Source organism: Metopolophium dirhodum, chromosome 5, assembly GCF_019925205.1.
Source record: "Metopolophium dirhodum isolate CAU chromosome 5, ASM1992520v1, whole genome shotgun sequence".
Classification (NCBI taxonomy): Eukaryota; Metazoa; Arthropoda; class Insecta; order Hemiptera; family Aphididae; genus Metopolophium; species Metopolophium dirhodum.
In genome coordinates this window covers 19,441,020-19,466,691 of record NC_083564.1, presented here as the reverse complement: position 1 = coordinate 19,466,691, position 25,672 = coordinate 19,441,020, and the positions used below count along the sequence as shown (strand labels likewise).

Here is a 25,672-nt window from a genome sequence, read left to right as displayed (position 1 = left end):
AACTGATAAGTCATACGTCATAATCGTGGACACTACACCTAAGACCGTAGTGTAATATTCTACTAAATTCCAATAATTCTATTTAACTACCTACAGGCTACAAGTTACAATTAATGGAAGTTACTAAACGTTAGTAACTGTTTGTTTTTACTATGGGTCGACCTTCAAAGCAAAAAGCTATTGTTGACAAATATTTTACCAAGTATTATGTTGGAAATATTGAAAAATGAAAATGCTTATTTTGTAAAGAGGCTTATGCCTATAATGCATTTCGTTTGGCAAATAATTTATTAATACGTCTAAAAACTGATTCAAAAAAGTAAACACTTACTAATTAAATAATTACATAGGTACTAATTCAAATAACTGCAAATATTAAAACTCTAAACTTAAAAATACTAATACTCAAAACTTAGAACCAATACATTTTCATATATTTTCTATTAGGTTTAGGTAGTTATTAATTTATTACCAGACTGCCATTACATAATTTAATAATCAAAATGCTTTATTATTCATCAATAAACTGAAATATTATTGATATAACATTCTTATTACACTCTGGTAGCTATATATTTAACAATTATCTAAACTACATACGATTTTTGAAAAATACCGTATTATATACGTATAATTCATGTATAATACACCAGGGGCGTATACAAGGGGGGATGTGGGGGTCAGATCCCCCCCCAATAGGCCTTTTTTTAAATTTTATAAATTAGTGTTCTTGATGACTTAATGTAAGGAAATTACAAGGAAAAAAAATGGCAAGGATTTTTTGTAAATTTTTATTTTAACACATTCAACAATTAATTAAAAATAATTTACTTAATATTAATCAGTAATCATATAATATTTATTTCATATTCATATAATCGTATTATGTGATATTTGATAATATGTATATTATATATACAAGTATAATAAATTATTATAAGATAATAATATGTGGCAGACCAGCCACGGGCCGTCGCCAGTCGCCACCGTCACCGATATCAACGCGGCATGTCCGTGCGTATAAATAATACATTTTCCTATACATTAGAAAAAGAAATATAAAAATAGCTTAAATAATAAATATTATTATCTAAAAACAAAAATCAACAACAAATATTATGTCAGTTGTACGAACAAGTCATAACAGATGTAATAGTACCAATGCCGATTGCCGAATTGAGTTAGGGTTTAAGTTTAGGTATTTTTGTTCCATAATAATTTGTTTGCAACTGATCCCCCCCCCCCATACAAAAGTTATGTATACGCCACTGTAATACACGTATTATACAATTGAAAAATAAAATACGGTATTTTTACATCACTGATTATAGTTACACTAGTTACAGTAATCATCCAGCAACAGTGATCGATTCTGTCAGAAGTAGACGCGTCTCCGACTCTTAATGTGTGCTCACTATAAATAATAGTAAGTCTTTTTATAATTTTTATTTTTATTTCCTTAATTGATTTTCTAGTATGTATTTATGAAGCAAAAATAAGTCGTGTGCTGGATACTCTCGACGAGGTGGTGATTACCAATAGTCAACGGCGTGTCGGAGGGAATAGTGAGACGCTCTCACTGCAGACGTTTGAAGGTAAGCTACAAATTACAATTTTATTATAGACAAACTATTGTAGGTAGGTAGGTAGGTCGTAGGTATCTGGTATTCGTATTTCGTTGACCTATGTCATATATCATTCAATTTCTAATAATCTAATTGGAATTGTAATGATATGCTCACACACCATTATAATAAACTAAAATTTGACAGATTAATAAACAACAGCCAGACTGTCGCTTGTAGAAATCGGTCGCATCAAATAAAACCGTTGATAACGACAACTAAGATATTATTGACACGCACTCATAACAATATTACGTAGGATGTGTGTGACTTTATTTTATGCTGACGCCAAAGAATAATCTAGTTCCTAGGCCCACGATAATTTAGTAACAAAGCCACCTACCACTCTCTGGTCAGCATCCTCGCGTCCGTCCCTTAAACCAGTGCATGAGCACCAGTCACCAAGTAACAACCTCTCAAGTAAGAAACCGATTTCAACGAGCGACAACTGGACTTCTTATGCAAGCAATAATCAGTGCGTTCGTTAATTCAATTTGTGTATTTGAAGTAGTACTTTATTTTATCTAAAACCTAAAACTCTTACAATATTGCCTACGGACAACTGCGAATCAGGTAAGGCATATGATATAATATTTTATATGGATTGCAGTCAATACGTTCTATGTGCTTTTTTTCCATAAAATTATACTGTACGGTGTATTTGATATAATTCTCGAATACACGATCTCGAGAGCCCTCCGAACACCTGGAGGAAGGTAATAGCGTAATTTTACTAATCTATCTTTTACTATTTTAATGTAACTATCGACAGGAGTCGTATTTATATTTATATTTTATTTTATCTTTATTCTACGTTATTACAGAATATACGTGTCGAATTCGATGACTAGTAATAAGTAATAATAGTATTCATATTAATCATATAATATCATAGAGGCCAGAGGGTTAACAGGAAGACCTGACAAATTAAATAACTTTTGTTCTAATCAATACATAAAATGTTTTTTATATATTATAATTTATTGATTCTTGAGCTACACGTTAACACAACATTTTAGATTGCGTAGCGATCAATGTATTGTTTTACAATGATGTGTGTTTTTTTTTAAAATCATTTTTTGTGTCTGTGTACACGATAAGTAGTCGAGATATTACTTCGATGTTCAACCTCAGTATCTTTTTTGATGGGAAAGTGAATCTATTTGATGCATTCGGCAATGAAATTTAAAGGTAAGATTGTTATCTAGGGCATCCATTGTATAGGCTTTTTCTTATATTTTAATTTTAAAGCGAAATCTGAGTATTTTATAGAATTGTAAATTGTTTTTATATCTTAATAAATAATTTACTATACTCGCTTTAAAATTGATATATAATAAAAAGCCTATGAGATGCCCTAGATAATCATGTTTACATTTAATTAGAGGTAAATTCAGTCTATTTTTTAAACTAACATTGTGAGTGTGACAAATTTGAAATCGGTCGTTATAGTAATTTTATTATTTTTGGTTATTACTTATTTAATCGTTGTACTTAGTATATAACATTATACTATTTTGTACACATATTATATACCTTGGTAATGTACATATTATACATTTATACATCGATACAATTTTGAAAAAAGTTATCTTATTCACGATAGTTGTTAGTATATCTACCGATTACCGACTACCCGGCGTGTTTACTATTCACAATTCAAAGTGCAGAAGTAAAGATCAATTTGGTAAAATGTAACAGAAAACAATTTATTTTTGTTACCTATCATAAAAGATTTTCATTTTTAAAAATTCAAACATGTTTTAATGTTGTGTATAGTGTAATATACAGAGTGATTCATAAAGCGTAAAACACTCATTATCTCAAAAGGTATTAATGTTTTTGAAAATATTTTTTACATAGTTTCAAGTTGTTAAAAAAACTATGTTTTTATTAAAAAAATATATTTTTAAATATTTTTTATCTATATAATTTTTTAAGTTTTTTACTTTTTTGAATGACAGCATAAAGTTTTAAATTCATATTCCAAAGCAGAATATTTTTCTAAGTATTTTGATTCATAAAAATCTAATTTAGAGCGAGTAGTCTTTGAGGTATAAGCATTTAAAGTTTAGATTGGCGGAGTGGAGTGGTAGGGGGTTACCCCGCAAATGTGTGTCCACTACTCCGCTTGTCTAAACCTTAAATACTTATAACTCATAAACTACTCGTCCTAAATTCGATATTTATGTATTAAAATACTTAGAAAAATATTCTGCTTTGGAAAATGAAATTAAAACTCTATGCTGTCATTCGAAAAAGTAAAAAACTTAAAAAATTATAAGGATAAAAAATGTTGTTTTTTTAACAACTTGAAACTATGTCAAAAAATATTTTCAAAAGCATTAATACTTTTTGAGATAATGAGTGTTTTACGCTTAGTAAATCACCCTGTATAATATAATATAATATAATAGTATATTTAATCAATGATACAGTATACCTACCTATACTATACGTATTACGTATATTACATTACTATTATTTGTACATACTTCTCAAATTCGGACTAAGCAATTCGTGTTAATTTACTACAGCCTTTAGTAGTTTTTAATTTTTATAGTTATGGAAACAAGAATGTATTTCATTTTTTGCGAATTATTGACATGTGTGGAGGTTTGTTGTATTTTAAACGTTTTGTTCATTGTTTAAAACAGTGTGAAATCCAAGTTAATATTGTGTTTTTTTGTGGCGTACAAGCAGTGTTGACCCGAGATAAATATAATTTTATCTAGATAAAGATAAAGATAACTAAATTATTTATTTATCTATAGATATAAAGATGAAAACAATTTTTTTTTTTATCTAGATAAATTATTGGATAATTTGTTTTATATTGGTTTATGGCACTCTCCGTAAGCTCGTAGCAATATAGAATAACTTAATAGTATGTTATCGAAAATGTCAATAGTTATTAGTAAATACTACCTAATTAATAAATTACTTGATTGTCTTCCTATAAATTATAGTAAATAAAAGCCGTTTAATAAATTTAAATTATCTGGATAAGTTCATCTAGATAACGGTGATTTTTATCTTAGATAACTGGGTAAATTAATAATATCTATTTATCTAGATGAGATAAAAGATAAAAGAATATTTGTCTAGATGAACTCAACACTGCGTACGAGCATAGTTGCATCCGGCGGCGGTTACCCGTCGAAAACACACTAATGTTCATTTAGGTACTACTCACACATAGACATAGCCCAAATGTTTATGTCATGTGAATTGCCTAAATATTACTACTTAAAACATGATACGATGGAGCCATCCAATTTTAAACGAGTGCAGCGATAGCCCTATGGCCGCCGTCTATGTAATGTATAGGTACCTAAGTCCTATTGTCTTGGCGGTGGAAGACAGTGGCGTATACATAACTTTTGTATGGGGGGGGGGGGGATCAGTTGCAAACAAATTATTATGGAACAAAAATACCTAAACCTAGGTATGTGCACATTTAAATACCTAATAAATGATAAAACATATATTGCGTTGATATCGGTGACGGTGGCGACTGGCGACGGCCCGTGGCTGGTCTGCCACATATTATGATCTTATAATAATTTATCATACTTGTATATATAATATACATATTATCAAATATCACATAATACGATTATATGAATATGAAATAAATATATGATTATGATTAATATTAAGTAAATTATTTTTAATTAATTGTTGAATGTGTTAAAATAAAAATTTACAAAAATCCTTGCCATTTTTTTTCCTTGTAATTTCCTTACATTAAGTCATTAAGAACACTATTTTATAAAATTTTAAAAAAGGCCTATTGGGTGGGGATCTGACCCCCACATCCCCCCCTTGTATACGCCCCTGGTGGAAGTGTATTGTGTATGGCCGCATTTATACCGCCAACGCTCCCGCTTCAGTGCAGTGTGGCCGTGGGGACCTCGATCTAACCAAAAAGCTAAGTAGTGCAATACGTCCTAATATTTTTGTCGTGCTTTTATAAATTGGCTGGAATTGTTTGCAATTTTAAATTTTAGGTTTTTAATTAAAAATTAGGCTAATAACTATAAGTTGTCCGTTATAATCATATCTAAATATTAGGTAATAGTTATAGGTACGGTAGCTACCTATTGGTTATTACTTAATATAGTTTTTAGTATAATTATTATAGGCATTAGCCATTTATTTAATTTCACGATCCTAGATGATATTGTATACTAATTAAGAATATGATTTTGCCACCAATGTTGTTAAATATGTCAATTGAATATTTGAATGCACTAATCATGAATTAAGTAGACGGTACATTTGTCATTTACACTATTGTACTACTAATAATACCTATTTATGTTGTTGTCGATTTAGTACACTCCTGTTTTATACTCTGAAAAATGGCCGTATATGACGACAACTTGTCTGACAAGATGGGCGCTTTGTCTGTCGACGACCACTGGATAGAACTCGGATTGGACGACTACATTCAGACACAGCTAAAAAAAATCAAAAATGATTTTGAAAGCGTTTTCTCCTGGGATATACATAAATCATCAGAATTCAATCCAAATCTTTATTTGAACATCAATGATAGAGTTCAAGAAAAGCTATCTATGATTATAGACGAAATAGATGAGAATGAGTTTAATTTTTATAGGTAACCACAGATATATTAAACAACTTGTTAACAAGGTTAAGTTAGCCGTTGGGTGGTCCTATTTAGCCGTATTAGGAGGAGGAGGAGGAGGAGGAGGAGGAGCATTCACAGCAATGTCATGTATCGTTCCGATCAAATTGCATTTTGTTTGGACGTTACTTTTTAGGTATCATGTAATAAATTAATAACTAAATTACAACCGAGTATCTATTATGGGAATTGAGTACAGATCAACCTTTTTAAACCATAATGGTTATCGGTTGTAATTATACCTATAGTTACCACGCTCTTGCACGACACAACATATTATGACATACCTATAGGCACATAGCTGTGAATGCGGTTTAAGTTGTAGACTATGATTTTTATGTATATGAAGCTAATTTTCTCCATATCCATATAGGTTATAGGTACTGTAATACATTTTTTTTAGGTATTAACATATTTTGTTAAATAAATATTGTATGCACTTGGGTATATTTTTTTAGATACCCACAAGATATATTTGAATAATAAATGTAAAAAAAAATATGCTGCATAATACTATTGTATTTTTTAGATTCTATTTACAATTAATTGTTATTTATGAAGATTACATGAGCAAAAGATATAAGGAATCATATTCGGGAATTGAAAGTGTTGTTAAATTTATGAAAACGTGTACATTTGACAAGTTGAACAAACAGAACTCTGATGTATACCATCATATTGCTCAAGCCACCAATGCGTATATTGCATTAACATTGAAGATTGATTCAGAAAATGTAAATATTAATTAGTAAATATGATAATTTAATTAATTTTTTATGAACAGATCTAGTGTTGATGAAAGAGACAATTATGCTATATTGATATCCATTAAACTGTATTAAACCGTGCAATTAACCAAACAAATCAAATTAAAATATAGTTTGAATTTTAGATTCTGAGCGAAGCGATTGATTTTACAATGATGTGTGTTTTTTTTTTATTTTTTTATTTATGTGTCTGTCGTCACCTTTTAGGACAGTAAAAGTGCTTGGATTTTCTTCAACAGTAACTTTTCTGATAGCAAAGTGAATCTAGTTGGTACTTTGGGGGGTCAAAAGTTAAAATTTCCCAGTAGTTTTCAAAAGTGACGTTGGTTATTGGTGTAACTCTAAAACAAATGACCGTAGGGACATGAAATTTTGACTGAATGTTTATATTAGCATTTTCTATATACCATAAAATTTACAAAATATTTTGACTCTTTTTGAGCTGTTTACGGACATTGTTAGTTTTCAATTTTTTTAGTTTTTTTTTCTATAAATATCAATAAAATTTTATCTGTTGAGTAAAAAAGCTTGAAAATTTAATATAAGGCTCCTAAGTTATTGTTTCAAAAGCAGATGAAAAAAATTAAAAATCCTTAGTCACAGTTTTTATTTATAAGCATTTAAATTTCAAATTTTGACAAAATACGGAAAAATCACGAAAATTAGCAAATTATTTTGAGTTGAGAATTCATAAAAATTTTTCTTTTTAAATCTAAGATTTGAAAATGTAATATAAAATTACTCATAAGTTTGTCTACCTTTATCAAAAAAAAAATGTCTACAAGAAACTTAAATTAAATTTTTATGAGCGTCTGAAATTTATATTTTTACAACATTTGATATTCACTCGATTTCTCATGTAACAATTTTCTTATTTTATTGTAATTAAAAAACGAATGACTGTAGATACTTGAAAATTTCACTGAATATTTATTGTCAGTTTTCAATTTTTTTCTATAAATATCAATAAAAAAATTTTTGTTGGGTAAAAACATTGAATATAAGGCTCCTGATATATCGTTCTAATAGCAGTTGAAAAATATTAAAAATACATAGGCACAATTTTTTTTTATAAGCATTTAAAGTTCAAATTTTGACAACATTTATCAAATTTATAATTTATTAATTATTTTGTAGTTAAAAATGTATAAAATGTTTAACTTTTATGGCTAAGGATTGAAAATTTAAAACAAGGCTCCACGTAAATAGGTTATATATAAATATTACTTTATTCACAATAATATCATCAAATATACTTGGTAATATCATAGGCTGACTGACCGTTTTCGCTCAGAATCGTTTTTCTTATACAATGATATTATATCATTGAATTCAAATTTAACACCATCCATTACAGTGACCCACTTGTAACCTACTGTACAGCAGAGCGACATCCACTTATCCACCTTTTTAGCTTTGTATTCTATTAAAATATAATAATTAATAATATGATCATAATAACCATTAAAAACTGTCAATTACAAAAATATCTTCATGAAGTACTATTAGAAAGTAATGTAATATGTAAAAGTTTCAAATGCCCGTAAAATATTTTTTAATAACAAAGAAATTATTATTATTTATATAAATATCTAAATTTGAACTTATAAGGTCTATAAAAAAAATGTATGTAATTTCATTGATTATGGTAATATAAATATTAGATTTTTAAATGGTTGTTAATTGTTATAACTTTTTAGGAATTTTGTATTACATTTTTATGACCAAGCAAAAAATATTTTTTTGTTTTGTATAAAATATACTTACTTACATAATAAGTACATTAATTACGATCAATTTTTTAATATGTAATATTGTATTAGATTTATAAGTTATTAATTGTAAGAAATCCACCATCATATTATAAACAGTGTCACTTTCTATTATTTGTAATGGTACTGGTTAACCCTTAATATTAAACGACGTATATCACGTGCTTAAGTGGTTAAACATGTTTCAGGTTTTTGATTATAGATTAATTATAAACATTTTTGGTTAACTAAATAATCCAATGCGTTAAAAATATATTATACATATTATATCAATATGGCCTCTTAGTATAGGATGACACACCCAGGGCCGGCTCACGCAAAAATAGGGCACTGGGTAAAATTAAATTTTTCCGCTCCTAAAATAATAATTATATTATTATCACGGTTTTGAAAATGCCGCCTCCTTATTTAAGTGTCGCCTATACCTTAAGCTGGCCCTGATAATATAAATTAAAAAATTTTTTTTTTTTAGTTACTGAATGATGTGAAACCAGTTAAAAATTTTAATGATACTGAGAAAGCTGCTATTTATGCGGTAAAAGCCAGAATTTTTATGGAATATCCTCCAAAAGGAAATGATATTGCTTTAGAATTGGCTGAACGAGCCCTTGCCCTTCATTATTTACCTGAATGGCTACTCATTTGGTCAAAAGCCAAAAAGGTAGTAAGACATCATAATGCACCATACACAATACCCGGTGATGAAGAAATTGATGCTGCTTTATATTTATTCAAAACACAAACAAAGCCTAAACTTTTAATTCATGCCTATCAAATTTTTAAGGAAGCCAGTTATATCAATAAAATAGACAAAAACAGTAGACAGTCAAAATATTTTTTTGATTATTCGTCTAAAATAGCTAAGTAAGTAGTTGATCTATGTCAACTAAAAGGTATTGATAAATGAAAATTAGTAACTCAATTTTTATGACCTATCCCATAGATACAAAATTATAATTTTTTGAAACTAACTTATTATTTTAGGATTGATACATTTTTAACCATTATAAAAATCATATAAAATTGATTTTTATGTTTATTGTTTGCCGACCACCCCTTTAAGTTTTATAATCTTTTTAATTTTTTTGTTGATTTAATAATTTTATAAATTTTTGATAGAAAATCGATTGCATTGGCAAAGGGCGATCCAAACAAACTAAATTCTATATTACTGTATTGTCTACACTATCCGAAACATTTATTGTCAAAAAACTTTATAGACCATACAATTTCAAAACTGAATAATATTAAAAATGGCTGTGTGCATTTAACTATTGGCAGATATTATCTAAAACGTGAAAAAGTATGATATTTAAAAATGGATTGTTGGGAAAAAAAAAGATTTATTTTTGTTTTGTTCCAGGATTATGAAAAAGCTAAAACGTATTTCACTCGTGGAAAGGCTTATGGTAATTTCAATAGCTCATTGCAGTTAATAAAAGTAGAATGCCTGTTACAATCTGTCCATGAATTCCCTTATGTTCAGTCATTAAATGAGATGTATAATGATTTTCAAAACCCCAAAAGAAGGGTTACTATTTTAATTCATATATTGATATATTACAATTTCTGTGAAAATAATCCAAAAGAAATGATGCGCTACCTAAAATTATACATTGATCAAGATATCGAAGATACTTTTAAAATACGTAAATTAATGGTAAGTAAATCATATATAAATTACTTTGTACGTATCAAACCTCCAAAAAATGCTCAAATTATATAAAGGAGCTTCTTACTTCCATATTTTCAAGTTAATTATTACGTTAATCAGGTTATGAAAATGTAAATTTTAATTATATTGGGTCACATAGATGTGCCCATGGGATATGCGATGTATACGCTGATGGTGGCCTAGGGTAAACAATTTTTTTAGAAGGCATACAATTAATAGTTACCAAATAACAATTTAGAAAGAAAAACTAACAAAATGTATAGGCATGATAAATAAAAATTGTTATCATAAATATTTTAAAGCATATTATTATGAGCATTTACTTAGGGTTATTTATATTTTTGGGGAACACATTTTGTCAGCCACTACAAAAGTCTGCTCACGGTTATCTTTGGTTATTACCATTTACCATAGTCCGTAAGTAGTTATAGATACGCAATTTCACACAATATCTTAAACCGTACTTTTGATATTCTTATAAAATATGGTTATATTTTTATTATATTATTTTCTGTTTATATATTATTTGGTGTATAAATATTTCAAATTATAAACTATTAGCAAATACTATAGATTAGAATACGGGAAGCTCTTAGATTTGCTAGGGGACACTGTAGCGCTCCATATTATAGTATGTTGCCTATATAAGCCCCTTAATTTTTCTTTTTTAGACACTGAACTATTAACTGATAAGTTATTAGTACAAAAGAACAACTACTTAGCTTTTTTCTAATTTTTAAATTAAGTCCAAAAGTCCATTAGCCTTTAGGTACTTAATATTATAGTGTTATTAGTGTTAAAATATAAAAAGATATACATAGTTTATAATAAAACGTGCAATACATCATTACCATTTACCTGTATCAAGTGTATGGCCATGGGCGCCCATAGGTAACATTTTAGGGGGGGGGGGTCAAAATAAACATTTTTTTAATTTAAGATAATAAAGATTTAATGTTATTTTTTACATATAAATGTATACATGTTATATTAGATTATAAAAAATATAAATAAAATAATATAATTAAGTATATTATTCGGTATCAGTAAATAAGAACTGCAAATTTCTTCGTTTTATTCCAAACATATTAATGACATCCTGAATGAAATTATCCTTGTTTGCGTTAACTCTTTCACGATGAAGGCTCATCATACACAACCCATTTAAACGATCTTCTCCTGTAGTCGAGCGAAGCCACGTTTTTACTCGTCTTAATGTACTGAACGATCTTTCTATTGTGCACGTTGTCGGACACAGTGATATAAAAATATTAAGTATTTGAAAAATAGCAGGATAATATTCGCAATGAGCCAATAAATCAACAAACGAAATTTCATCACACTGGGACTCGGTCAAATTTTTATCAATCCAATACTGATACCAAATATTAGATTCCTCTATCATATTTTCAATTTCATAATGATCACTAATCAGCTTAATTTTTTCTTTGAAATTATTAATGGTGTACTTTTTAATATATGTAGGATGCAGTAGACTTATTGAGAATACTATTTTATTTGTACTTGAAAATCGTCGTGAAAGAGATGATATCAGTGAATCTAAGTACGGAATAAAAATAGAGAGTCTGTAATAGTGTTCAGCAGAATCGGTTTCGTAATTTGATCTATTTTTTCGTTTGGATGTAATACGTGGAATTTTAATATCTGCGCCAATTTTTTCTGCCATAAATACGGAGTTATTAAAAATATCATTAAAAACGATATCTGATTGTTCTCTATTATTATTAAATATAGTTAATAAATCTTGAATATGATTTTAGACCGAGTATAAATCAATAGATTTTGCCTGCAATTTATTTGTAACTGGTTCTAATTGAGCTGAGTATTTGGATATAATATTTAAAGATATAATAAATTGTGATGTTGATGTCGCACATGATAGTTGGTGTGCTTTTGTCTTTGTGCGAGTAGTGGTGTTAACTTTAAAATCTGAGTCATTATTATGAGATAGTTTTTCTAAAACTGATTTAATATTAATAAAGTTTTCAGCAAAAATGCGAATAGATTTATATTTCGCAGACCAACGAGTATCACACAAAAGTGGTATATTTGTTACCAATTTTCGACGAAGTACACTTCGAAGTGCACATTCAAATCATTTACAACGAGATTGAGTCTATGCGAAGCACAGTGGAAAAATGTTGCTTTAGAATATTTAGTATGGCTGTATGGATTATGGACACTGGATTACTAAAACAATGTTTATTTTATAGAGTAATACTTGATGGTTAGCTTATTGTTTTTACAATAATTTGATACAGTTCCACACGGTTATACGGGTCTTAAGTTTTGAACATTTTAATGATATCGATAGTTGTGAAAAAATAATTATATAATTATCACAAAACATTGATTATACTAACTAAAAAATAAGTACAGTGAGAAATGTGTGACATAAAGATTAATACAAAATATTATTAAAACAATATAAAAAATGTAGGTACCTACTAAATATTTGCAACAGTGTACACCATCATTACAAGTCATAATATTATGTACAATGTACAAATACAAAATAATAAAAGAATTATAACTTAGGTATGAGAACATTATAAAATATGTATGAACAATATTTTTATATTTATGATATAATATGTTAAATTAATAATTAGGTGTATAATATTATACAATATAGGTAAAATATGGCGCCAAATTATTTGTATTAGTTAACGAGTACATAAAAGTGGTAAGGAGAAAGGGGCTGAATAGGCAATCACATACATTTTGGAGCGCTATGACGCCAGCAGGTTTCTACAGAGCTTCTCGTATTCTAATCTATAGTATTTGCTATTAGGTGTTAGTTAGTTATTTAACTTATAAGTAAAAATAAACTTGACTGATATAAATATATAATTATTATTTATGATTTCAGTATGTTGAATCGTTGTTAAATGTAGGCAGATATTTAAAACGAAATGATTTTCTGAATGTTTTATCTGCAAATGTAAAAGAATTAATAAACAATAAGTGGGATGAAGAAGAAAAAAAGATGATTGAAAATACATTTGATCGGTTCAATAAAATATTACTATTGAATATTCAAAACAATAATTTTGACGATGATAATAATTTATAACTTATAAAACCGCTGTTCACAATAAGAATGAATCTTGACGAAATCACAACACAACTCGAGGCATGAATTTGGCAGTCATCCATCTGATGAGTCATTTTTTTTTACTTTTATATTTAAATACTCAATAATATTAATCATTCTATTTTATCCGTAGATATATTAAGTCAATATTTGCTTTGTATGTGCAAATTTGGTATACAATTTATGGGTCAATAGCTGGTCATTGACATTACTATAAGTGATTCATTTATATTTGTATAACAATTAAAATTTTTTTTATTATTATTTAAAGAAAATATATTATTTGAAAAATGTGTTAAACCAAGTTTTCCAAGATGGTAATTATAAATTGCACTTTCTATGAGAATTTGAGTAACTGCTTATGTTTAAAATTTTAAAAATAACTAAAAATAAAAATATATAAAATATTTTGCTTTGGAATAAGGAATTAAAAATGCATGTTGTCATAAAAAAATTTAAAATAGTAAACGATATAATTTACTAGAAAATTTTTGTTTTTTTACAACTTAAAATTATGTAAAACAAATATTATCAAAAACGTTAATGGTTTTTGAAATAATGAGTATCTAACGTGTTACGTTACCTAAATTTTTGAAAACATCATCGAATTTTTATTGACTATAATATTATGCCATAGGTATTTGGATACAATTATTTCTAAGACCTTATGATTTTTATAATAATAATAATATCAGAACAATATTCAGAGATCATAATGTATTGTGTATTTGTGTTAGATAATTGTTTATATTAAGATTAATGTGAAGGTGTATCAATAGAGGGGGGGTGTGGGGGGCAAAGCCCTCCACTGATCACTTGAGTCGACATAAATCTAGCACCCCATAAATTTAACTCAAATTGCGCCTATGTATACATTAAGCGTTCGGGGAACTCACACACACTTTAATAACCAGTCACACAGCACTAACGATGGATGTATAATATTTCCTAAATCCGACACCTTCAAAATGGTTCGCTTTCGACAGCCTCAACTTTTAATTTTTATCGAACATATAATATAATATAAACCAAAAACAAATTTCGAGGGGGGGGCACGTGCCCACAGTGCCCACCACCCTGGTTACGGCACTGGTGTGACGCACTTGTTTTTTGTAATTAAATGTATAGTACATTATGTTAAATTGTTTAAAATATTAACGGTTAGCTCGTTATAGTTTCATACCCCACCGACACCAACTGCAGACACGACTCTCGCCGGCAAAACATTAACTGATAGAATGTCCGGTTGCCGGTTAGTGTCAGCGCGGTGACGGTCTGTTAGATATAATTATATAAATTACAACATAAATTTATACTAATTCATAATTTATCGGTCCGGTACCTACGTGGCCGTGCGACTGTGCCGGACACCGAGTCAGTGTGAATCATTTATTCAATTATTTTGCACCATACATGGTTTACGTATCATATATTTACACTATACCTATATAATTTCGGTACATTGAAGTTATAATTCATTGCTCATGCCTTGGATCATATAGTTCTTACACGTCATATTTTAAAAAGTTCGGAAAACTATTGATGCAAAGTGTCATACACCAGTGGCGTCCGCAGGTGGAGGGGGGGGGGGGGCTAACGGGCTGAATCCCCCCACCCATTGCCCGTATTATTATTACTTAAAAAAAATAATATTTATCAAGTTTCAACTGTCAACTATAGTAAGCAAGACGTACATTTCATATACGTCTTACCAGAATTAATTCATTTTTGAAAAAAAAACATTGTATTTGCATACCAATTTTCCTAAAATTATCTGTAATTTTTCGGTAAAAGTATATGAACTACTTGTATGAAAGGCCTTGTATTAAATTGTATAGCCTTAGCTATATACACATTTAATATTATATAAGTTTTGAACTACAAATTAACTTGTTTTTGACAAAATCGCAACGAAACTTAAAATGCTTATAAAAAATAACAATGATGTATCGTTAATATTTTAGCTATAATAAAAACGTATGTAAGTATTACATTTTTAAGCTTTTCGACCGGATAAATAATTTTTTATTGACATTTATAGAAAAAAAATTTATTTATTCAAATACAATCCAAGTGACGGTATAACCAAGCTGGTTACCAAACAATTTTAATAAATTTTCATTTTTTTTCTCCAAATGTTTTAAAAAGCACTGAACATTTTCTAATTTCCATTTCCTAAAAGTACCAATTAGATTCCTTCCAAAGCCATACATCGGGCATCGAAGTTTATGATCACAGCATTTTTTTCTACCAGAAAAGTTGATAAGTTACAAACATTTTAAAACACCTCAAAAATAAATGTCTAAAATTATTAGACTGGAAAAAATAAAAATAAAATTGTAACCAATTTTCAAACCTCCCCATTGAAAAAACCTGCGTACGCCACTGTCGCATACACTAAAATCTACACAATGTATGAGTATCGATATAGCTATAAGTTGATACAGAAATTCGAAATGTACCTATCTATATACATTATACTTAAATATAAGTTATACACTTTAACATTTAAGCTTTTCAATATTTTACAGTCGTAACTTTTAAAATAGTTCTTTTGAATTAAAACATTCAATTAATATTCGTATGCAGTGGAAATATTTTTCCGAATATTTTGTAGCTCGAAAATCAAATTTTTCAACGCATATAGCTATATAAATTATTAAATCAAATACATAATATAGTTTTAACTTATATTCGACAAGTATTCAAATTTAAATGAGCGGAGAGCAGTGTTACCTGCAACATTCTGCGGTGTACTCGTATGTCACACTATACTCTGCTCGTCTAAACATTAAATTTAGTTTTAATATTTAACCAATTAGATATAACATTTTTATAAAATATGTCCACTATACAGTTTTTATAAATAAAATATCACATTTTTTTATCAGTATTATTATTGGTAATTTTGAGATCCGTATTCGTCGATTCTGCGATGTCTTTTGAGGTAATAGATTCCCTTGTCAATCCAAAATAATTGGTTACTATGCTTAGAAAGCACATCGCAACAGACATATAGGAGAAAAATCGAAACGACCACACTCCGCCATATGTATCGAATAAATATCCGCCCAGTAGACTACCTATAGATTCACCTGTAAAACAAAAATAATTAATTACATTTCTATATAAAGAACGAATGCGTATTATAATAAATAATAATATAATATCGGGGGACGAAGTGGCCGAGCGGACTTAGGCGTCGGTTGTGACGCACACCGGCGCTGGTTCAAACCTCGGTCCACGGGCGGCATTTTTCTTCGGGCAAGTCACAGTGTCCGGAGAACAAGTGCTGCCATCCCCCACCCGGGCATGGCAGATACCTACGGGTGCCTACTTGAAAATCTGCCAAAACTACACATACGTGTTTACACCTACTGTTCCCTCCCCCGTAGTTTAAAAACCATCCAATGGCCTAAGTTGCCACGGGTTAACTAATAAAATAAAATTTAAAAAAAAAATATAATGTCGTGGCATGTCACCAGTACAAAAATATCGCATAAAATATATAATACAATTAATAAAATGGTAACTAAAAAATACAGTGAAACCTGTTCTAACTAACGGACGCCTCTAAATAGCGGACACTTCCAAATAGCTGATTTTTTCTTAGGAACCGATTACATGCAAACTTTCTTCGAACTGAACCAGTTGAATATACAGAGGACACCTCGGAATGGCGGTCAATATTTCAGCAACTATTGTCGTGTCCGGTACTTAGAGGTTATTTCACTATTTCGATTTTAACTATGATATTCATTATGGTTAAAAAATATCGCATTTGATTACAAATACATATTAGGTAAATCAACGAAACGATTGATCTTTAAGTTCATTAGACGTACCTAATAATATATGTATTATGATATTTATAGGCTGACATGAAAAAACAATCTTTGATTTCTAGGTACTGCCGGACAACGAAAAACGAAAAAAATACATTAATTATCAGCGTTTATCGCGGGTTCTTTCAAAGTGGACTATGGTTCCAAAACAGTTGCACCATAATATTGAGCGCTTGGCCTGAGTTGTGGACAACTATTATACTATCGAATTATCGCAACGCAGAAAATATTTATTTATTTATATTTGATAAGAGTTACAATAATATACATGAGTACAAAATAATAATTTTTTTTTGCTCGGTGAAAAAACTTGAAAATTTAATGCAAGTAGGGTACTTGATAATCTAATTAGTAATATAATATTAAACTAAATTCATCGATTTTTCGTGCGACCCGGCATTATGGACTATCATGAAAAATTCATGATAATAATACGTTAATAAAACGTCACTTACCAACACAATCGAAAAATCCTATAAACCCGATTACGGTGTTTAGTGTGTCGGGAGGTGACAACATTTTTGCGTATGACATTTTCACCGAGTATCCCAATGCGTACGACACGCCGTTTAGCAATTCAATTGCAATGATCCAGGCTGGATTCCAGATGACTGTGTACAGATACATCCTGACGGCCATGGCTGCCAGCACGAGGGCCATGCAGTTGCCATAGCCCATCTTCCTGATTATCCAACCGGACCAGAAGAAAAATGGTATTTCACCGCCGAAACACTGGATGCCTTGAGCTAGACCTTGGAGCGTTTTCAGCCACGCTCGTTGGCTGTGGTCGTCGTTAGCAGAAACCAAATCTTCCATGTACCTTCATTAAAATATTATATATGATTAATAATTTTACAAATATTTTGAAGGAGCACACAACACAAAAAAAAAAGAATGTCATCACATTGTACTAATGTCTTGTTGATATTAAATGATTTGGTGAAAATCCAATGTAAAAAAATTATTAGGTACTTTAAGTATCAACATCAATAAATGTAGAATAGTCGCGTGACGTTATTGGGCCCGGCTAATCGTAATTGCGTATCCTATACGTGTAAAAGTTCCTCGCTTCACACGATGATTTACCAATCAAACAATTTTATTTTTGAAATTTAGTTTACGTATAAATGTGTGATTTTATGTGTTAAGACGATAAAAGTATTGATTGAAAGTAAATTAAAATGTTGTTTAAAAATTTCTAAAATGTTCAACTTTTATAGGCAAGGATTGAAAATTTAAAACAAGGTTCCACGTAAATAGGTAAACATATAAATTACTTTATTTACAATAATATCATCAAATATACTTAATAACATCATAGGCGACTGACCGTTTTAGCTCAGAATCGTTTTTCTTATACAATGATATTATATCACATTGAATTCAAATTTAACACAGTCCATTAAAGTGACCTACTTGTAACCTACTGTACAGCAGAGTGACATTCACTTACCCACTTTTTTTAATTTTTATCTTTAATTTGTAATAAAAAACGAGCAAAAAAAAAATAGGGTTCCCCAGTGCCCTCCTCCCCAACTCTATCTACGGCACTGATACAGTAGGTACTTTCCAATTAATTACGCACAACAATATGGTTATTTACGTTATTTACAGACTGGAGTTAAGTTTCAAGATTATAATAATAATTTAATAAAAATTAAATTTTCCGTATTGACAACTCACCAGAACAGAAAGTGGGTGACGATTGTGTGGAAAAGCGTGTTGAATATTGACCATATGCAAAACGAAATCATGTAATGTTTAGTAAACAGCCCACAAATGTTTTTCCATCGACCTTCGGATTTGTTCGTTTCGACAACCTATATGAACGACAGGAATTTAGCTACATAGGTTGGGGTCTTGGGGACACGGACTGCATATTATTGTCGGGTTTTATTTAGTGAAAATAGGAGCAACGACGTACTTTGATTCTATTTACTACTGCGAAATTCAAAGCCGTGATTAAAATACTAGAATAAAAAACGGGTGAATAATCTTTATCCTTTTTATTAAAACTAAATACATCCACGAGCCACCCGATGAATATGGAAAACCCCCCCCAACCGATCGAACCCCAGCATTTTTGTTTTCCGAAATCCTCTGCAGATCTGTCTCCTGAAAACGTAATAATATATTCATAATTCATTTTCAATATTAAAGTAAATCGTATTGCGCCGATATTAACTAAAATATTATCGTTTTACCTACCCAAAGCGTCGAGACAAATAGGATTTATTAATGTAGACGAAATAGTTATGCACGCCCAATACGTCGCCACTAGCCCGAAAAAAATCCAAAATTGATACAAATTGAGAACGTTTCCTCTGTACGTCGTGACGGTAGCCACTTCCATTATTTTATCGTTCGAACAGTTCGCTATATGACAAAATGTTTTCAAATGGCATCGACAGGTGGGTGAAAGTATTTGCGTGCCATTTATTTGAACAGACATCACTTGAAAGACGTATGAATTTGCAATCTATAGTATGGAAAAATGCATAATATTCGAATTATACTGTGATGTGAGCATAAAATATAAAACATCGAATATGATTAGTGAGTCATTACCTGTTCCGTCTGTTCTACGTCTTTCGGTTTTAATGTCAAGTCGATTTGGTCGTATTTATTTTGATTTTCGTTAATCGTTCTCGTCCACAAATCGCTCAAGTCAGATTGGTTGTTTGGATTATTTATTATTGCATAGCCTGCACCGCACAACTCTGTATATTGACATTTTAACTGAATAAAAAAACCAATCATTTAAAATAATAATGTTTCAATAAAAAAGCAATAAAATGTTTTGTATTTAAGTATTTTATTGTTTACCGCTACAATACACTTTAATAATATATAATTAATAATAATATATTTTAAATAAAATTGAAAATGTCTATTATATAATATTTGATTATTGCATTTCAGAATTTATTTTATTAAAAAGTACGCTTTCCAAGTCAGGGTCGGCATGCATATACTACACTTTTTTGACTTTTAATTTTTGGAGAACTATTAACTATATTATTAGAGCTGTCAGCTGGGGGCCGATAAAACTTTTTCCGATATCCAATATTCCGATTTATATTGCCGATATAAAACCGATAACTGATCCGATATATTTTATTTCCATGAACCGATATAAAAACTTGAAAACCCGGTTTATTTTTGAAAAACCGATACCCAATACATAAACCGATGATGTAACATATTATAAACCATGTGACATATCAAAACATATTAGACTTCCACAAGGACAATTAATAATAAATTAATAAATAATAATTAATAATTTTAAATATTATTCTTTTAGTTGAGTAAGTTGACAAAAAAATAAAACAATATATACCTATTAGTTATACAGAATAATAAAATATTAAAATTATTAAACTTGAAATCACTATGTTAAATAATAAATATTAAATAATTATTAATAAAAAATAAAATATTTATATATTTAAAAGTTAAATTTAATATCATATAATAATTATAATAGTTGTTGGGATATTATGTTTATCAATTATTCAATTATATAATTTATCAATAAAATGATAACCACGCGGTAAGCAGTAAAAATAATTAAATAAACGAAATTGAATTTAAATTGTGATCGCAGCATCTCGTGTTTACTATGTTTACCAAATTATTTATTGTTTATGGGTATAATAATACCATAACATATTATTATGCCTAAAAACATCATTATCGGTATAACCATCACCATTAAATACAAATTGATATGCGACTGCATTATATCGGTTCATAAAAAAAAAAACCCATAACCCAAATACCGATATTAATATCGAGTATATCGATTTAGCTCTATAATCTATATATATATTATGGTTAGCAGTGTTCAGGAATAAGCGGCCCGCGGAGGGGAAATAACTGGACCGCCAAAAATATTATTTTCAATGCCGTGGCATGACAAATGTTTGATTTATTTTTATGATGTACGTATATTTGGTTCGTAAATATCAATTATACTAATCATTAATCAAAACATCAATGTGTCGTATTACCCTAATATATGTCATATTAAGCCAGTCTCCCCTATTTAGACGTATTTTGGCTCCACACATAAGTACATAATATGCGAAAATTCGTTCTTCAAAATTATGTTTTTAAAGTATAAATGTATCGTTCAAAATTAAATGATCTCCAGTCTCCACTTTGAAAAAAATAACTGGCAAATAATATATATTTAGATTAAATAATTGGCTTTAAATAGCTTAAACCGTATTTTTAACACAACAATAATTAATAGGTACATTATAATATTATTAACTAATATTTAAATTTTTTATGGCCCTATAGAAATTTTTTTTTTAGTTATCCCGACCACCATTTAACTTAATAATTGCCAACCTTAAAGTATATATTATGATTAAACCAAATATTTCCTATTTTAGCAAGTATACTCGAAATAGAAAATTTTCAGAACCGGAACGCAATTCTTTTCAAGTACACAACATGTTAGTGATCAGCTTCTAAAATGTCAACTCTTTTTTTACACTCAAATTGTATTTACCATTCTTATGAAACTCACTTCATACTTTGTAACAGCCTTAAAATTTTAAACAAATTTTCTTCTTTGGTATTTAGTTCTTATCTATATAAGTGTGTGTGTGTTTTTATAATGTACAACTTAAAAGGTCTGAAACTCGTCACTGCCCTTAGCCTCCAAAGTGATTCCAAAAAGACCGTAAGCCACAAAATATATATCATGTTTCGTAAATTTGCGTTGCTCAAGAAAAATTGTGTAATAAAAACTGACTATTTTTTAATGGTTAAAAAGTTAGTTAATTTTTTTTTTAATTTTAATTTATTTATCTACTTGACAAGTAATGAGCTGCTCAACAACTTTCTAGCTCTCACAGTTTAAACATAGTGGTTTCACTGTTTCAGGGCTGAATAATAATATATTGTTGTATCAAATATAAATATATATTTAGCTAACCTAGTGAACTTAATTTTGCTGAGTGGCTATAAGAAAATAATAAATCCGGTTATTGTAAAATGTATTAATTTACTGATAAATATGTGATATAGTGACCTAAGAGAGCTCTCTTAAGAGGACAGCAAATTTACGCTCAGCAGATCACGTTTAGCTCCGTTAGTTTAAAAATTAGAGTGAATTGACCAATAATTACGAAACTTGATGGTAAGAACATTATCCGTGTTCGTATGTTGGTTTTTACGATTATTCAGTTTTTAAGTGGGTTATTAGCATTTTTAATTTACGCTTTAATATACACGCATAACTTGCTAAAAAATTGAAGTATAGGTACCTATCTGCTAAAATTTACTATGTTACGCACATCAGCACTTGTAAGACGGAGACAACAAATATCTGTGTGGCTTCCTCTTAATGTTTTCAAAACGAAAGCATATACACAGATCAAAACGCAACACTCGTAGATAATTTTACTCTGTACCTACCTACCTACCTACACAAGTCTGTACGAAATCCAACTTCCATAATATATAGAGGTACCTATTGTATTGAAAGTTTTAATGGTTATTAGTTACATATTAGGTATTATGATTTTATCTCACCTTGCACGTTATCAACTCGTCGCCGCTGGTGTGATTCGCAACGGTATAATAAGTGACGTTACTCGTCGTTTGAAAATTATTATTATTATTATTATTCTCATTGAAAACGGTCATTGTCGTCGTTTCTGCGTCGCATTTTAATTCTGTCATGGCCGCGTCCACGGGTGCTTTCGGCACGAACAAGAAACATATCGAAACCACTCCTGTGCCGAATATGACCACTAAAAACAACGTTTTTTTTATCCGGAATTTGTCGACAATCACACCGGACAGAGGTACAAGTATCGTCGATACCACCGACATGAACATCATGGTAACGCCGTAAGTCGTTATCGAGTATCCCAATTGTCTCGCTATTGTAGGCAAAAATCCGATCGTAGGTCCGAAAGCTATAGGAAACGAGAAAACGTTTACATGAAATCCGTTATAAAATATAACATGATATGGACTGATAAAACGACACCACGCCTATCCAATTTATATTGCAACATGTGAGCGCATTGTGAGCTATATAAAGCTATATTAGAACATTTATCCCACCGAAGCCCACCTAGCTGTAATCCGCCGTATCCATGAAATTAATAGTTCGTACAAATTTCAAATATTATATTGTTTTTTTGAACGTCATAATAAGAACATAATAAATAATTGTCGTTGTAACATAATTTAACGAGCCTATAATTAACGATTTAATTTGTTATGTAATTTTTTTTCAATATTTATAATTAGAGCATTAAACATGTCATAAATCAAACATTAACCCGAATACCATTGAAGCAAAATCTTAAACACAAATTGTTTCTCTAATAGTTCACTATACCTACGCCTTCCTGACGCGAATTTAGTTCATTACTATTTCAGTGTTTAGGTACCATAAAAATCACGATTATAATTTATTCAATACGTATTATTATATTAATATGACACTAACTTGCAAACAGGAGGAAGAAGCACATTTTCATCGGTAGCAACTGTGTATTCACTTTTATTCGAAACATGTTCTTGATTTTATTTATTTAAGGTACAAAAAAATAAAATGTTTAAGAAAATATAAAAAATGTAGATTTATATTGTTTTACTTTAAATTTAATTATGAATTTGAAATGCAACGGTCGTGATAAATAAAATCAACAGTAATAAATTATAGACTATGTTCACTCGGTTAACGCTGAAAGTATTCTGGTACACTGCTAAGTCTAAAAGGATGTTCAGTGCAATAATTTTTCTCGTAGTTAATATCGTAATAATCCTGATGGCCTTGAGAAATCGTGCATGTTGTTTAAGTACCTACCTATTAGTTATTATATACAACGATGATAATTATTAAATATTACTCTCATAGAATAACACAGTAGGTATAATTGATTAATAATTATAAATTGTATTTTAAAATATGAACTCGACAAATTTATAAAACGTATACCTGGTAAAAATGTGTAGGTATACCTACCACCGTTATTAAAGCTCCGACATATAGATATAGTATAGATATAGATGCCTTGTGTTAAGTAGATTTAAATATTTGTACGAATGTCTTGGAATGTTGTATTTGAGTAACTATACCTATACTGAAATCCAAAACAATATTATACTGCTCGGGGTGATTTAAATTTTAAGAGGTGGTAAAAATTGTTTATATTATGATAATGTACTAGATAATAATATAAGTATCAACTAATTAATTTCGATGCAGTGGCTATTATTTTATGATAGAGGTCCAAGTACCACGAATATAATCTAAAAAGATTATTTTAGTGTTTTGGTGTTTCGAACACATTCAATTAGATATTAATTACCTATTAGGCAATGATGATGCGGGGCACAGGTCATGGATGATGGTGAGTTATTTATATCTTTCTGTGTCGAGATCGCGATTTTTATTGATTTCAAAACCAATAATAATGTGATAGCAAATCCGTTTGCAGAATCGGAATTCGGAAGAAATTAAACAAATATTTTTCTGGCTAAACTTTAGCGTTTCTCAATCTGTGGTACGCTGAAAGCTCGTAGGTGGTACGCTAAGAAAATCGTTAGCCCCTAAAGTAATAAAAATTTTTAATAAAAATTAATTAGTATTGTAAACCAACTAATAAGTAAAATAACGAGATAAGACAGTCCTATATATAATAGCGCACGTGTATTATATTAATTTTTAATTACATATTTGAATCATCATTTTTCTTTTGTTACATTATAATAATACATTGTATCCTAGCTACGAGTATAATAGTATAAAATTAAGTGCTTATTATGTAGTTCGAAAGGCGATAACAATATATTTTTATACGAATTCTAACAAACGAGACGGTCAACACAACAAAATGAAAAAAAACAATTTGATTCGATCACGCGTAATGCAGCAGGGACTTACTTACTACTTAGTATACTTACTAACTTACTACTTGCCTATAAAAAAAGTTATAGTTAGTTACCTCTACCAATATTATATCGATTTGCGCGTGATGTGGTCCGCCGCCGCAACGCAGTTGTGGCTCACGGAGTAGCTTCAAAAATATTATAATAATCGAAAATTGATATCAAACGACGCGTCATCACAAGCCCAGATTAAGAATCGATTGGGCCCCGGGACACCATACACTTAGGGCCCGTTTTACAATCGTTAAACTAAGGTTAAACCACCGAATTCGGCTGGTAAAATC

At 29.5% G+C, this 25,672-nt stretch overlaps 2 protein-coding genes across 6 annotated transcripts; one reads left to right on the top strand and one right to left on the bottom strand.

Annotated features, from left to right (window-relative positions):
• Positions 1-1,343: 1,343 nt before the first annotated feature.
• LOC132945272 (uncharacterized) lies at positions 1,344-17,906 on the top strand. 2 transcript variants are annotated; one of them, XM_061014968.1, is made up of 9 exons: positions 1,344-1,426; positions 1,491-1,595; positions 5,967-6,252; positions 6,812-7,016; positions 9,294-9,685; positions 9,941-10,124; positions 10,185-10,481; positions 13,390-13,931; positions 17,228-17,906. In XM_061014968.1, the coding sequence occupies exons 3-8, from the start codon at positions 5,993-5,995 to the stop codon at positions 13,591-13,593; spliced, it is 1,542 nt and encodes a 513-aa protein (XP_060870951.1). In that variant the 5' UTR covers positions 1,344-1,426; positions 1,491-1,595; positions 5,967-5,992; the 3' UTR covers positions 13,594-13,931; positions 17,228-17,906. The 2 variants fall into 2 exon arrangements, with proteins under 2 accessions (XP_060870951.1, XP_060870952.1); XM_061014969.1 differs by lacking the exons at positions 13,390-13,931; positions 17,228-17,906 and having other exon boundaries at positions 10,185-10,230; positions 10,308-10,417.
• Positions 16,284-24,586, bottom strand: LOC132945271 (major facilitator superfamily domain-containing protein 6-like protein A). 4 transcript variants are annotated; one of them, XM_061014965.1, is made up of 9 exons: positions 24,463-24,566; positions 23,944-24,303; positions 23,013-23,401; positions 20,028-20,198; positions 19,668-19,938; positions 19,384-19,574; positions 19,143-19,279; positions 17,915-18,279; positions 16,284-16,709 (listed from the first exon to the last, which is right to left on the bottom strand). In XM_061014965.1, the coding sequence occupies exons 2-9, from the start codon at positions 24,008-24,010 to the stop codon at positions 16,489-16,491; spliced, it is 1,812 nt and encodes a 603-aa protein (XP_060870948.1). In that variant the 5' UTR covers positions 24,011-24,303; positions 24,463-24,566; the 3' UTR covers positions 16,284-16,488. The 4 variants fall into 4 exon arrangements, with proteins under 4 accessions (XP_060870948.1, XP_060870947.1, XP_060870950.1 ...); XM_061014964.1 differs by having other exon boundaries at positions 24,436-24,558; XM_061014967.1 differs by lacking the exon at positions 23,944-24,303 and having other exon boundaries at positions 24,463-24,586.
• Between the last annotated feature and the right edge of the window lie 1,086 nt (positions 24,587-25,672).

Coding starts and splice junctions, on each gene's coding strand:
- LOC132945271 (XM_061014965.1), bottom strand. CDS start 24,010: ATGTTTCGAATAAAAGTGAATACACAGTTGCTACCGATGAAAATGTGC. Junction 23,402..23,943: donor CTTCTTCCTCCTGTTTGCAA/GTTAGTGTCATA, acceptor CGTTTCCTATAG/CTTTCGGACCTACGATCGGA. Junction 19,939..20,027: donor ACGTAGAACAGACGGAACAG/GTAATGACTCAC, acceptor TCCATACTATAG/ATTGCAAATTCATACGTCTT.
- LOC132945272 (XM_061014968.1), top strand. CDS start 5,993: ATGGCCGTATATGACGACAACTTGTCTGACAAGATGGGCGCTTTGTCT. Junction 10,125..10,184: donor ATTATCTAAAACGTGAAAAA/GTATGATATTTA, acceptor GTTTTGTTCCAG/GATTATGAAAAAGCTAAAAC. Junction 10,482..13,389: donor TTAAAATACGTAAATTAATG/GTAAGTAAATCA, acceptor TTATGATTTCAG/TATGTTGAATCGTTGTTAAA.